The 15,053-nt window shown below is 36.0% G+C and overlaps 4 protein-coding genes across 4 annotated transcripts; 3 read left to right on the forward strand and 1 right to left on the reverse strand.

The window, feature by feature from the left end:
- Window positions 1–450: 450 nt before the first annotated feature.
- LOC110779415 (uncharacterized protein At4g06744-like) lies at window positions 451–2,044 on the reverse strand. The gene has a single exon (XM_021983934.2). The coding sequence runs from the start codon at window positions 1,864–1,866 to the stop codon at window positions 553–555; it is 1,314 nt and encodes a 437-aa protein (XP_021839626.1). The 5' UTR covers window positions 1,867–2,044; the 3' UTR covers window positions 451–552.
- Window positions 2,045–4,842: 2,798 nt separating this feature from the next.
- On the forward strand, window positions 4,843–6,353 carry LOC130470131 (protein FAR1-RELATED SEQUENCE 5-like). Its single transcript, XM_056839736.1, has 3 exons — window positions 4,843–5,615; window positions 5,920–6,312; window positions 6,344–6,353. Exons 1-3 carry the CDS (start codon window positions 4,843–4,845, stop codon window positions 6,351–6,353), a joined length of 1,176 nt encoding a protein of 391 aa, XP_056695714.1.
- LOC130470554 (protein FAR1-RELATED SEQUENCE 5-like) lies at window positions 6,312–7,871 on the forward strand. Its single transcript, XM_056840872.1, has 2 exons — window positions 6,312–7,347; window positions 7,430–7,871. Exons 1-2 carry the CDS (start codon window positions 6,373–6,375, stop codon window positions 7,649–7,651), a joined length of 1,197 nt encoding a protein of 398 aa, XP_056696850.1. The 5' UTR covers window positions 6,312–6,372; the 3' UTR covers window positions 7,652–7,871.
- Window positions 7,872–8,472: 601 nt separating this feature from the next.
- On the forward strand, window positions 8,473–9,291 carry LOC130470132 (DNA repair protein XRCC3 homolog). Its single transcript, XM_056839737.1, has one exon. The coding sequence runs from the start codon at window positions 8,473–8,475 to the stop codon at window positions 9,289–9,291; it is 819 nt and encodes a 272-aa protein (XP_056695715.1).
- Window positions 9,292–15,053: the final 5,762 nt, after the last annotated feature.

A 15,053-nucleotide genomic window follows, 5' to 3' on the forward strand; every position in this document is an offset into this window, starting at 1 on the left:
AAATTAATATTTAGAAAATATATAATCCACATAAATCTAACATGACCCCACATGATTACAATATTCTTACGTATGAATCAGAAAATGGCCAAAGTTATAGTGTGAATAGTGTAAAAAACCAAATAGGTGCGATATTTACGAAACAGAGGAATTATATTAGTCCCATGCACCCATACTAGGGTAAACCGGACATTATATTCAACAAAAACCATCATACACACTACATCAAATTCAAAATCTACAACAATAGCAAACTCATTAATTAATTAATCTAATGTATATACATATATATATATATATATATATATATATATATATTAGATTAATTAGGTGGTACATTATTAATTAATTACTATTATTTTTATACAACTCCATCCAAAATCAAACACTCTAATAGTTTTAAAAAAATCTAAAATGACCTTCAATCCAAAATTAAACACTAATCTAATCTAATATATAAAATATAGCAATTGGTATATATGTGAGTTTTATTTTAACTTAATAATTTAATAGAAACCATGCATCACACGGGGTAAAATCCAGTTAATTTAATCAAAGACTTAGAGATTTATAAGTAAGTGTTGGATGAGGTTGTGGTCCCCCCTCTGTTTCAGAATGTAGATATACACTTTTTGATCCTTTATTGCAAGTCACAGAGTGGTTCACTTCACCACAACCCTTGGGCGGTTTGGGCTTACTAAGAAACCCGGCACATAGTTTTGGGTCTCTTTGATTCGGAAGGCCCATTACACAATTGTGTTTTATATCCAACACTCCTTTTTGGATTAGCTTCCTACATTCGGGCCCAACTTCGGTGAAATAGTTATCAGCCAAGTTCAATTTCGTCAAATTGCGCAACGTACACACCTCCTCAGGAACAGAACCATAAAACTCATTCTTTTCCAGGACTAAGTACTCTATACTCTCTAAACATCCGAAGGACTCGGGTATCGGTCCCGATAAGGAGTTCATCGAAACGTCGAAAACACGGGCATTTTTAAGAAGCCCGATCTCGTAAGGAAGGCAGCCCGAGAAAGTGTTGTTTAAGAAGAGGATCTCGAGGAGAGTATTCGAGGCTTGCCCAATGGACTTCGGGATTGGGCCTGTGAACTTATTGTTAGCTAAGTTGATGAAAGAGGCTAGCGTGGAGCCCATGTTAGATGGAAGGTCATGATCAAAATTATTATTGTTAATAAAAAGGGTCAACAATTTCAAATTAAAAAGCCCAGGAGGAACCGGGCCCGTGAAGGAGTTAAATCGGAGGTCCAAGAAATTTAAGTTGGTAGCACCAAGGATATTCATAGGGAAGTTACCAGTATACTTGTTGTTACTAAGATCTAACTCAGAAAGGTATGGAAGATGACTTAAAACTGGTATGTTACCCCCAAAACTGTTAGAATTTACATGGAAAATCGACACGTCGGGAAGCTTGTCGATGAAGCCATCAATGGTAATGTTCTTCCCCATAATACCACATTCATTAAAATCAATCGCGTACAAGTTTTTTGTCTGTTTTGAGGAATCTTTGGACGGAACTGGTGTACACCCAAATTTTGGATTTTTACACAAGTCAGGGGTGTCTGTAATTGTAAATTTTGAAAACCCACAATTGTCGCTAGTAATTCCTTTAAAAAATTGTTGTATGACTTTTTTGGCTTCTTCGACATTTGATCCGTCGAGGGATGATGATGATGCCGACCGTGGTTGAGGTGATAGTGATAGCGACAGAGTTGATCTAGGTAGTGACGACGGAAGTGGTGACCCGGTGGCTACTACGACAACAACTTGATAAGTTGAACATAATGAGAAAAGGATTAAGATTGTGGGTATGAAATGAGTAGCAAAATTGGAGGATATCTTGCACATTTTTGCTATAAAAAAATTTAGTATGTCGGAGGCAGCGGAAGTATATGGGTAATATGATCTAAAGCACGAGATATATATAAAAAATAATATGTGTAATATAAGGAGAGTTGTAACACCTCCTTTATATAATAAATTAAGAGAGAATGATCAAGCAATTAGCTTATTTATGATATCGTGTTTTTATAAACTAATACATCATTAGAAAATATATACATTATAATTTTCATGCCAAAAAAGAGAGGTAGGAATTCATTTTATCCTTTGCCTTAAACTTTATTTAGTTTTTACTATTTCAATTATTAGTGTTTGCTTAACTTTCTCTTATCCTAAAATTATTACATTGCAAAATTAACCTCTCATGTAGTGAGAGACTTTAAAGGTTATGCACATAAATTAATTAAATATCTATGGAGTATTCATTATATTTGGTGGGAGATTTATAACAATCACAAGGAATATAATGGACAAGTAACAATGTAAGGGTCTTGGACTCTTCACTTTTCAGTCCGGTATATAAGTTGCAAATGCATCCTCCTTTGAGTCCTCTCTAAACTACATGGACAAGTTTTTGCTAAATATTTTGGTCAATTTAGCATATTAAGCACATCGGATATTTGTGTCAAATTAGCATATTAAGCATGTAAAATATGTTATACATAATAGTACGAAAATTGCCTATTATATAATTAAATATGTATGCTAAAAATTTATTAATTATGCATTAACTTTAGTGGCAGAAATATTTCAGTTAGTTATTTTATTTAAAAAAATGGCCAAACAATAATTTTGGAACATTTGTGCATGCACGAGATCTAATCTAATAAACAACTATATTTCAAGCCCCTTTCATTTAACTGCAACAGAGAAAGAGATATCACATTTAGGATTGTAATCTAAATGATATATTTCAAGGCCTTTTATTGTCAATATGTTAATGTAATGGAATGTAACATCACTTTTATATAAAGTTTGATCCAAAATGAACATTTTGATATGTAAACCGTAGATCACACATTGGTTATGAGGTTGGTTTGGATTTTAGATTCGGCTGACAATGAATGTAAACATAGAAAGTTGACTAATTTTGAATAATAAATAGGAATTGATGTTGGTGAACGAGTATAAATAAGTAAGGATAACATGTACCTAACTTGGTGATGGGGCGTGTTTGAATTTATTGGCTTTGAAACACTCTCCTCGTCCTATATGTATAGTCACTTTTAAATATTATTTTTATCAATATTTAATAATAAAATCGATTTTAATAATAAATTTATATTAATATATACAAAAATTAACTTGAAAGATAAGGTGGATTATTTACGAAATATAGGGATGTCGGATTGTAGTGGTGAGGGTTTGTGAGAGACTCCCATGCATCCACCCCAAGTGGAAAGGGATATAAAAAAGTTTGGTGGATGACGAAGATTAAAAAACGTATTTAACGCGGGTAACGGGGCGATGATGGATTTAAGATTGGACCCGTTCGCGTCACTGATCTTTCATCTAAGGATTATGTCTATATCAACATTTCTTTTTACTATTGACCTGCATATTTTAATGATTTGTTTATTTGCTCAATTAATTACTCTAATCAGACAACTGAATTGCCAAATACTCTATCATAGGTTTCTACAATTATAAATTCTCTTACAAAAAAAAAAAATCAGCTGGTTTAGGGGTGGGTTTGAGGTGGGTGATGGAGCGAGGATGTATTTTATTTTGAACCTCGCGAGGTAAGGATTTAGATAGGGATGAGTTCCACACTCATCGGGTGTGGCGTGGATGAAGATGAAATTTTAGGTGGTTACGGACGTGGAGGGACCATCCCGCTCATGCCCCGCCTTAAAGTCATCTCTAGTTAAATAAAGTAGATGGTCGAGTACTCTGTAGGTGTTAGTGATTGGATAATGAATTCGATGGTGGATATGACCATCGAAGTAAAGGTTTTGTAAACATAACTTTATGTAGGACACGGATGATGAACGGGGGATGAAATTAATTTTATTTATGTATGTTTTATTGTTTTTTTTTATTAAGACATAGAATATGGTAAAAACATATCTATCCGTAGTTAATTTTAGTTAGAAGCAATGGCGGATCTTCAGGGGGACCCACTAGGGCCTGGCCCCCGGTACAAGCCCAAACATTACTGTATATATTGAAAAAAGCCAACTATTTTATAATCGAAAAAAGACCAAACACAGATCCGTCCAACTTAAGAGACTCGGCTTACTCCGTATTCTACCGGGAGATGATACAGTTACCCTGGGGGTAACCTGACTGGACTTACCCTGCAATCAGGTAAGGACATGTCAGCTTGAAATATTAGGTTTTAGGGGGGAAACTTCTGTTTTAAGGGGGAAAATTTTTAAGGCTTTCCGCCATTCTTGCACTCAGCAGCGCGCAAGTTACCGCCCAATTCTCTCCCAAAAAAAATCCCGCCCAAATTTTGTAACCTATTCCTTAAAAAAAAAAAAAAATAATAAGAATTCAACCTGACATTTCTGGAAAGAGGTAAATTTTGTTGAAACTCCATTTGATTTCTAATACCTTATCAGTTTTCACTGTGATATATTTCTTTAAAATAGAACAATTAAAATCGATTCTTTGGTATGTCTTTTTGTGTTTTTTCTTGTAGTTTATGAAATACTTTATTATCGATTATGTTTATTTATAGTTTATCAGATTGTCTGTATATCCTATAAATCTGGTTTAATGCGTTTGATTTGGAATGGCGGAGAAAACAATGTGACTGTTAATATGTGCAACAATTAATTATTTTATTAAATTTTGTATGTAATACAAGTGTACTTTATTTAATGTGTATGTAGGTTTAATAATCATTAAATTTGCAATACTTTTTTATAAATTAAATGGCCGATGATTTAATTTAATATGTATGAATATTAAATAATCTTGAACTAGTGTTAATTATTTATGTATTTTACAGTGAAATGGTTAGTATAGACATAAATGGTGAACCAGAGGCCGACGATGGTACTGTTGTCAATTTTACTACGCCCTAAAGAAGGAATGCGTTTTGACTCCGGTTTTGAATTTAGTGAATTTTGTCACTGCTATGCTTACAACGAAGGTTTTGAGATGTTTGTGAGTAGTGATGAGATAAAGAAAGAGTATAAGGATAAGGGTGTAAGTAAGAAAGGTATAGGAGAACTTGAGGCTAAGGCGCATATGATGCAACGAATAAGATTAAAATGCAAGAAGGGAGGTGTTAAAAAAAGCGAGGGGTCTAATGTTACAGGTTGCAAAGTCTTTGTTTATGGTTCATGTAAAAATGGAGAGTTTATAGTTGTTAATTGTCATTTGGTGCATAATCACCCTCTAAGCCCCGAATGTAGTCGAATGATGGTTAATTACCGTAGCATTGATGGAGCTACCTTCGATAGGATAATGATAAATGAAAGGGGGGGTGTGAGCGTTAGTAGAAACTTTGGCACTCAACTGATTGAAAAAGGTGGTTTTGATAATATTACGTTCAACAAAAGGGATGTTAGAAATGCCATAGCTGTTGAACGTCGTAAAACAATGTTTGAGGAAGGAGATGCTGCCAGTCTTGAAAAGTATTTCAAATCACAACGAGAATTGAATAGCGATTTTTATAGTTCTATGCAACGAGATGAAGACGGTATTTTAAAGAACGCATTCTGGTCTGATGCGCGTAGCAGAGGAACTTGCAAATACTTCGGGGATGTGATTAGTTTCGACACCACCTTCTCTAGCAATAGGTACGTAAATGTATATCGTACTTTTATTAATTAAGTCAATTATTATTATTTTTTGAAATATATTAGGATGTCATAATGGTTATTGTGTTGGTTTAGTTGTTGTTACTTATTAGGGTTATATATGTATGTGTTTAGTGTATTTTATTTTAATATATTTATGCATGTTGGTTTGCATGCTGATCATCACTAACGTTAATTAAAAATTTGTTCATTTGTATTAGCATGTCGTAGATAATTGGTTACGTGGTAGTACACAGTTCATGATGATTATATGTAATATTATTAAATAATTTCAATCAAGCAGGTATCGTATGCCGTTTGCCCCTTTTGTTGGCGTCAACCACCACGGGAAATCAATTGTATTCGCCGCCGCTTTAATATCACATGAAGATACTGAAACTTTTGTTTGGGTTTTTGAGGAATGGTTGAAGTGCATGGGAAAGCCTCCGAAGGGCATTTTAACCGACCAAGACAAGGCAATAGGTAAGGCAATTAGCCTAGTTTTCCCAGGTGTTCCACACCGTCTTTGTTTGTGGCACATGCTACAGAATGCCTCTCGGAACCTTGGCAAACTTGCTGAATGGAAAAGCATTGATACACTTATTAGAACGACCGTTCATGATATGCTCGATCCTGAGGAGTTTGATGAGGCTTGGTGTCTTGTGATGGACACATATAATCAACGTAAGGGCTGGATGCTTACGATAACCGTCAACAATGGGCTCCAGCCTACAATAGAGGTAGATTTTGGGCCGGAATGTCATCAACACAGCGAAGTGAAGGTATGAATCGTTACTTCAAAACTCAAGTAGACCTAGAATGTGGATTGCTGCAGTTCATTAAAAACTATGAGTTTTGTATGAATATAAAGGCAGAGGAAGAAAAGGAGGATAATTTTGATTGTGTAGATAAGCCTCCTCAAATTGATGTTGACAAGAGTGTGTTAGCTGAGTACGTTTTCCATAAGGTTTACACCAACGAAATGTTTGCTGATATCGTGCGTGAGCGTAAAGGTTTAACCCACACAAATGTTACCAAAATTGATGCAATAGGATCACTTATGTTGTATAGAGCTGATGAGAAACTGACCTCCCCTCATTGGAGGAAACGGTTCAAAAGCTACACCGTTAAAGTAGATAAGGTTATAGGAGAGGTAAGTTGTTCATATCAGTTGTTTGAATTTAGAGGTATTCTATGTAGGCATATACTCAAAGCCATGGATGTGGAGGATTTTCAATTTATACCTGAGAAATATATACTAGATAGATGGAGGAAGCAAGTTAGGTCTTATGAGAGCTTGAGGGTTTCATACTATGATCCGGAGGAATCAAGACGGCTAGCAAAAGCTAAAGAGCTATCTTTAAGGCACAATTATTTGAAAGAATTGGCCATGCATAATGACGTTGCATACAAGCTGTATACGGAAGCTACTAATATTGTTAGGCTAAAAATGGAGGATGCGGTGGGGATACGTAAAACGGGTGACCAAGGAGATACGTCTATTGTGTGGTGGGATCCTGAAGCACGTAATGTGTTTGGTCGTCGTAGGTTAAGGCCAAGAGAGTGTAATGAGCGTGCTTTAAAAAGGACAGTTCAACCCGTTCAAGATGATGTGATTAAAACCCCTGTTGATAAGAGGCATGTTGGTAGGGCAAAGAAAGGACCTTGTTCAATTTACGACAAATCTAAGAAGAAACAAGCATGTACGCACGCCGAGATTGCAGCCAATGAGGTACTTTTAAGTTGTTTTATAATTATTTTATTAGGTTATTATTTGAACTATTAAAATTTAATAAGGTTTACTCTCATTGTAGGAACTTATCGGCTCCATGTATGGGCATATTCCTAGCTACCGGGCTAGGCAAGAACATGCAAACAACGTCAACAATGAACGCGTACATCCTTACTACAATGGACCTGTGTTTGACGACATTCCCGAAAGTTCGCAAATAAATTTATGTGAAGATATATCTCAGACTTTCGATTACAATACATATGAATGGCGTACACGACTCGGCGGTCGACTTACAATGTAGTTGTTCTTATGTTGTATTTGCTTTAGATTTTGTGGGATGTGGGAATATATTCATTGATGTTTGCTTTGCATTAAACTCGGGCAGTCTACTTTTACATATTCAAGTTAATCCAAAATGTTGCATGCATGGATGTAATTTAAGGAAATCAAACTTTTTGTCATTAGCGTGTAAGACTTGTATTAACAAAATATTTCCAGAAGTGGTATATTGTGTTGAAAAATCCAGTGTTGTTTATCTAATTTTCTGTCCAAAATTAATGTTGGTCCATTTCAAAAACCAAAAAAAAACGGGGGGAATGGGAGCTGTTGAATAATATGTTCATATTGCGCGTATCAAGTGTCGAACCTCAGACCAAAGGGGTAGCGTTGCTCTATAATAATGCAGTAACCATTGTGACGTGAGGCCAAAGCCATTGCTCTTACTGGTGGTTTAATGTACATATATTGTGGTCTGCTTAATATCCTCACCTGTTTATACAACGTTAATTAATGAAATTCCCCTTTGAATACAAACAATAATATATATATGTTTTATATAATTAAATGTAACAAAATTAATGCAGTTAGAATATTAATTCATTTATTTCGTTCACACGTTAGTTGAACTAAAGTATGTAACACATTGGTTCATACTAAATAATTATAGATAATTTTGAAATTCATGGTCATGGTGTTGTGCACCTATGTTGAATTGGGGACATGATTTCTACAAGTAGTTAATTATCTCGTGGACTCTACATTTTATTCTGTTTACACCTTATTTGTATATATAGGTTTTTATAAACATAATATTACTCAAGTAAATCAAATTAAAGCAGAGAAATGTCAAAAGCAGTTTCAAATGAAAAAACAATTGTACAGAAAATTGCAACTAGGTGCAACGCCATTGACAGAATTATGCAAGGCGGTGTAAGTGTTGGAGAAGTGACTGAGTTGTGTGGGGAGAATGCAACCGGTAAAACTCAACTTTGCCTGCAAACCAGTATTGCATGTCAATTACCTCCGTCTTTGGGTGGAATGTTTGGAGCTTCCATTTATATCCACTCAATTGGTCCATTTCCTATTCGTCGTTTAACAGGTATAATGCCCCACATTTTACAATCTCCCATAAATCAAATTGATAACCCTTGTGATCATATAACAACCAAGCAAGTGGAATCCCCGCATGAATTACCTGATGTTCTTGATTGGGTTGTAAAACTGATTAAGTATTCACATAACACATGCAGGCATATCCGTTTAGTTGTTATAGACTCAATCGCTAGTATTTGTGCTAGCCATTTTGAGAACACGGTTGAGGGGTTAGACTCACGAACACAATTATTACGTGCCATTGGATACGGCTTACATTCCATCGCCTCTACATACAATGTTGCTGTTATCGTTGTTAATAATGTTGTTGATGTGTTTCCAAGCGACCGTGATTCGTCTACAAACTTTATGATGTCATCTGGTCGGAAGGTTCGGCCCGCTTTGGGGAAAGGATGGACTCGAAATATTGCAACAAGGTTGTTTTTATCCAAAGCACTTAATCCCGTCACTCAAACGTCTGATAGATTGTGTAGTGTTTTGTTATCTCCTACGCTCGAGTTAGATGCTTGTAGGTTTAAAATAACAGAGAAGGGAGTCCGAGATGAGTAAATTATGTAATTTTAAAGTGTATCCATGAATATTCCTGCTGCGTTAGTCAAAAAATGTTCGAAATGTATTCATTGTAGGAGTGCTGACGTTGTTATAAATAAATACATACGTTGAAAATGATCGGTCGTTAATAAAAATACCACAAATAAACCATCCAAAATAAGTAAACATAATTCCAAAATACACTCAAAACAAGTATACAAAAAGTGGTCTTATTCATAATGAACCAACGTTTTGGGTGATTGTGTTCAGGACCTCGTCCACGCCTATGTCGTTGACGGAGCTGCCGATTAGTCGTCCGAGGATGTATTTCCGGGCGTCCATCTCATTCTTTTGATAACACTACACGCAGATTATGATATTGTTATTATCCTCAGAGGATGTTTTTGAATAACAAGATGTTTACATAATAACCTTAAAAAAATTGAAGACAAATTAACATACCTCCATCCATTCCCAAGCATCTTCACACGACAACAACAAAAAAATCATACACAATAACCCTCGATCTTCTGAACATTTTTCAGTTATTGGATCCTTTTCATATAAGACACTACTCTTAAACGCTTTATCAAAGGTCAAGACATTTGATCCATGAATTGGTTCCAGGTCGCTAAAAATCGGGCCCTGCAATAACGCTTGATTCAGTATAATATTATCTACGTGTTAATGTGTAAGATTATTTAGTTTGGAAATCACTTACAATTTTGTTCACAACGGTGTGCAAAAAACACATGTCTGTCATCGGTTTTTTTCTTGGATCAAAAGCATGGATACGAGCAGGGCTCAGTTTAGGAATTTCCATAGTTATCCTAATCACCATCCACCGACCTTTAAACGCGATAGGAGCATATGTCTGCGCAGGTGAACCCCTCTAAAATTAGTTTACAAAAGATTAACAATTATACTCATCGGATCCTGAATACTATCGTAAGATTTACCTTTCTCACTACATCCAAATCAATGCCCTTGTTCATGTCATATTTGATCCTATTTCCCATCATTGATAGTGTTTCCACGTAGTCTGCCGACATGTCTTCTGACTCCATCAAGTGACTCTGCACATAACAAATTGTTAGCTACAACTGAAGCTCCAGACACCAGTTTGTATTATGGAACAACAATTACTAGACTTACCAAGTAGTCTGGATGTAGCACGTAATTGTTAAGGCCATGCATTTGAATTATTTCGCCGTTGAGAAAAGAACACCATGCAGACATAATCTAAAGTATTGATATACAACTCAATTAGTATGATAATAAGTTTAGTACTAGAAAAAAAAATTAAAAATTCATGTACCTCCATTGTTATTCTTCCTTTCCTTTTGAAAGCGTCGTAAAGCATTCCTCTAGTGAGCTCAATTACACCGTCTCGATACAGAACCTGGTCCCTAAATTTGTTCGCAGCGAGTAATTGTTCTGACACCTTTTGTTGTGTTGGGTCAATCCTTGTCAAAACTTTCTTATGCCCTCTGTGTCTTAGATCATCATCGGACTGTGTGTGTTCATCACTGTCTTCATCGGACTCTCCATCGTTCCTCTTCTCCTCATCGGATTCTCTGTCATCTCCATTGTTTTCATCGGGCTCTCCGTCATCTCCCTTGTCCACACCACCATCTGTCGACTTCCCACCCTACAATTTTATTAGCGTCAGTATACTTCCAAATATAGGACACATGTTATATATTACATGACGCATAACAAATGTTTGTGCACTGACCTCCATCCGGGAAGGCTGCCTCCGTCGTTTTGGACGTAAATTTGTTTTCAGAACCTCTGTTGGTGGTCGGGCTGCTGGACCTCCCTTCACTTCAACTCTTCTTTTTAGCCATGGTGGTAGCTCGGACAAATTTCCAATTGGGTAAGGTTTCCCGTACACGACATCACGAACAACCTTAAACACACACACATCAATGTTAAGTAACTCCTTCATTTTGGAGTAATTTATAAAGGTATAAGTTTGTAGAAGAAGTGTGTTACCGGTGCGTGACCGTAAGATCCATCTGGTCCGGTGTCTCTTGATATTAAGGCATTTACCTCTTTGGTCTGCCAAGCACCAAGTCTGGGTGAATCCATCTTCCATCCTTTGATTGTTTTCGGGTAATTTATTCTATCTAGATATGCAATCTGATAATTGACATGTGAGTTGGCTATATTATGTATTATTTAAAAAATTCAACATTCAAAGCGGACTAATAATAAAACCCTTACCAACAAAACAAAGGGAGAAGCTCTTCCAGTCTCCTTCCCACGACCAACCATCCAATCGTATACGAAGCCACACCAATTCCAATCATGAGGGTTTTTTATACATTCGTCCTTAAGAATGTGCAACAACTTTGGCGTAACAAAGTTGTATCTATTCATGCAGAAGAGACTACCGAAAGTCAGTAGTATAAAATGCCTTAAAAAGACGTGTTGATTATCGACTTCCAGTACTGCCCTGTTGAATAGCTCAGTGTAATCAATCCCAAAGTTTTGGTCGTACATGTCCTCTAACTGAATTAGCTCAGGGTCATCGAATCTCATTTTATCAAATTCTAAATGGCCCATAGGTAGCCCAGTAATCCAACCTATCATCTCCTCGTCTATGACAATGTGATAATCATCTCTAATATGCAACGTTTGTGCTTTCCAATCCCACTTACTTTCTAACCAAGTCATGAAATACCTATCTACCTTCGTAATTTTCAAGTCTAACACGGACCCAAAACCAGCAGCTTCAATCCAATTTTTCCTAATATCACAACAGTTACTGACCAAATCAAACACCAGACCCGGATACGCTCTCAATGCGGTGTGCTGTGAAACAAATAATTACGCCGGACTAATGTCAATTTTCTCTACATCTAATACATACACAAAATCAAAGCACTCTAATTGATATATGTGAACTTACCTGTGGCTTAGCTTTGCTCTCCCCCTTCCCCCTAGGAGGTCTACCAGGCCCACCTTCAATCCATCTCCCGATTGGTTTGGGTTTAGCAGCCCTTTGTTCATCGGTCATTGGTGGCCTCCCTCGCTTGCGGCTTCTAGGTAGTCCATTACGACGACTCCCTCGTTGGGGCTTAAATTATTTAAATTGATTTTAGTACAAATGAATTGGTAAGACAAAAAATTCAATTAACATGTACAAGTTGTGCAACCTGGGGGATATCGGTCGTTCGGTTTAGAGTGTCCCAAATTTCGTCCTATATTGTAGAAATTTGAATTAATTACCAGCTATATAAAATTTAAAGCATGCCATTTGAGCTTGGGGGGTTATAACTAACAACATATTAAAGTTAAAGCATACCATTTGAGCTTGGGGGGGTGGGATTTCAAAAATAGTAGACCCACTTGTACCCTGATTGTCCTCAATTCCACTAAGTAATGGAGATATATCCTAATATAGATTCATACATTATTTGTAAACAATTTTTCTAATTCACAGTAAAAAAACTACCTTCATTGCACAATAATGTATAAAGATTATCAGGAAATGTGCAATACCTCATTTGACTTTTCCGACCGTTCGCCTGTTTGCTCTACGTTTGTCTTATTCGTCTGTTTCACCGAATCGGAACGGGTTTTCCGGCGATGCTGGGTGGTGCCTTCTTCTCTATTTTTCCGGCTACCTTGGGTGATGCCGACTTCTGGAATTTTAGGGTCAAGTTGAGATGCATCGTCTTGGTTTGTAACAGCTTGGGTTGTTGGGTCTGGCTGGGCTGTTGGGTCTGGTCCAGTTGTTGTACCAGCTTCGGTTGTTGGGTCTGACCCCACCAACTCGGACACATTCGTACCGGCGGTAACCGGGGACTCCTCCATGTCGGACAAACTAGACAGAATATCAACGCAAGTTTCAAGTACAGACTCAAAATTTGATGTTCCATGATCTTCTTCCCTACACATTAACTAACAATGAACATTATTTTTGGAATTAAAACATCTTAAATTATAATTTTGGGTATAATGAAATGTGAAGATTTTATACAGATCCGAAACAATTACAAACCAAATTAAATAACTATAATTAATTGGTTGTAAAAACAATTCGAAAATGTTACCTGATTGAGTAGATTGATAGTAGTTTGGGGTTTGAAGCAGAGAAATTCAGTTCATGTAGAAGAGAGAGAAAAGGGAAAAAAAGAGACCAAAAAAAAATCAGTTTTTATAGTACCCCTATTGTTTATTATTTAACACCGGAAATAAAAAAAAGTTAAAAAATAGTTAGCCTTGTTCTTCAAAGCGACCCAAATTAAAATTAAAAAACGTTGACCTTGTTCTTCAAGGCAACCGAAATAAAAAATTATTATACAACATTTATTAATTAAGACCATTTATTATAAAGGGAGTTATGGGAAGTTATCTAATAAAGGTGTGTTTTTACCACTATTTAGTTATGGATACAGCTTTGCACATACAGATCAAATTAAATTGCAATACGGGCCAAGGAAAAACGAACACTAGTCACCAACAAAGTAGCATGGTCAACCTAGAAATCTAATATGGTTTGTGATTGAATGAAATAAGTCGCAAATTTGTTAACACAAACATAAAGCACGAAAATTAGGACCCTACGGTATTCGTTAGGCGTCCACGTGCACACCAATTAGTTAACAGCTTTAACAAATTATGTGACACATGGGTTTTGCGTTATGTGTCAACGTGCTCACCATTTTGATAGCAACTAAAACAATTCACGGATCATTGGATTCTACTACATACTTTCAACGCATGAAGTAACGCTTAACTGGCGGAGTTAGTTACCCGCATACGTAACTTCCCACGGGTAACATTCCACAATGGTTTTGCGTTATGTGTCAACGTGCTCACCAATTTGTTAGCAACTAAAACAATTCACGGATCACTGGATTCTATTACATACTTTCAACGCATGACGTAACGCTTAACTGGCGGAGTTAGCAACCCGCATATATCGCTATTAAATACTTTCAACGTATGATGTGTAACTATAAACCACAATATCACTAGAACTTAGCTAATTATTGTGTACGAGGTCACAAATTATTGTGTACGAGGTCACAAAGTAACGCTTAACTGGCGGAGTTAGCAACCCGCATACATAACTTCCCACGATAATTCCACTAGGGTTTTGCGTTATGTGTCAACGTGCTCACCAATTTGTTGGCAACTAAAACAATTCACGGATCACTGGACTCTATTACATAGCTAATTATTGTGTACGAGGTCACAAATTTGTTAGCCAGAACATACTATTATCGTATCGTCAAGTAATTGTGTTTAAATTATCATGGACATACAGTTATAACAGATAAGAAACTTGGATATTCACGCAATAGCGTAGTATGTGGCCAAATCCAACCTTGTATTAAACTATAAGAACTTATAATTTAACGTTATAACATAAATAACACGTGGAATTATTTATAATAACGAAATAAATATAGATACAACCACAAAATTATACTTTATACAGACAATATCCGTTGTAATTTAATGAATCAGAAACTCCACCTAATATCACTTTTAACACTAGTAATAAAAGCCTATTCCACCTAAGTTGTCACTGTATTGGTCAGTCCCACCACCCAACAATGTACTTGGCGGGAAACACAATATAGAGTATTAGAAATTCTGAGATAAAACAAAAACATTAACGACAAATCCAATACATGCAAATAATATATTTCGATATTATTTTTTAAATACCATTAATAATTAAAACCAGATTAACAAAACATTGTACAAGCAAAAATAAATTGTTGTGTAACTATACATTGACATACTTTCCCACCAAC

This window comes from Spinacia oleracea, chromosome 3, assembly GCF_020520425.1.
Source record: "Spinacia oleracea cultivar Varoflay chromosome 3, BTI_SOV_V1, whole genome shotgun sequence".
Taxonomy (NCBI): Eukaryota; Viridiplantae; Streptophyta; class Magnoliopsida; order Caryophyllales; family Amaranthaceae; genus Spinacia; species Spinacia oleracea.

What these genes read in the sequence shown, in the direction of transcription:
- LOC130470131 (XM_056839736.1), top strand. Translation starts at nt 4,843, where the DNA reads ATGGTGAACCAGAGGCCGACGATGGTACTGTTGTCAATTTTACTACGC. An exon ending in ACCACCTTCTCTAGCAATAG is followed by an intron (nt 5,616 to 5,919) that starts GTACGTAAATGT and finishes TCAATCAAGCAG; the next exon opens with GTATCGTATGCCGTTTGCCC.
- LOC130470554 (XM_056840872.1), top strand. Translation starts at nt 6,373, where the DNA reads ATGTCATCAACACAGCGAAGTGAAGGTATGAATCGTTACTTCAAAACT. An exon ending in CCGAGATTGCAGCCAATGAG is followed by an intron (nt 7,348 to 7,429) that starts GTACTTTTAAGT and finishes CTCTCATTGTAG; the next exon opens with GAACTTATCGGCTCCATGTA.
- LOC110779415 (XM_021983934.2), bottom strand. Translation starts at nt 1,866, where the DNA reads ATGTGCAAGATATCCTCCAATTTTGCTACTCATTTCATACCCACAATC.
- LOC130470132 (XM_056839737.1), top strand. Translation starts at nt 8,473, where the DNA reads ATGTCAAAAGCAGTTTCAAATGAAAAAACAATTGTACAGAAAATTGCA.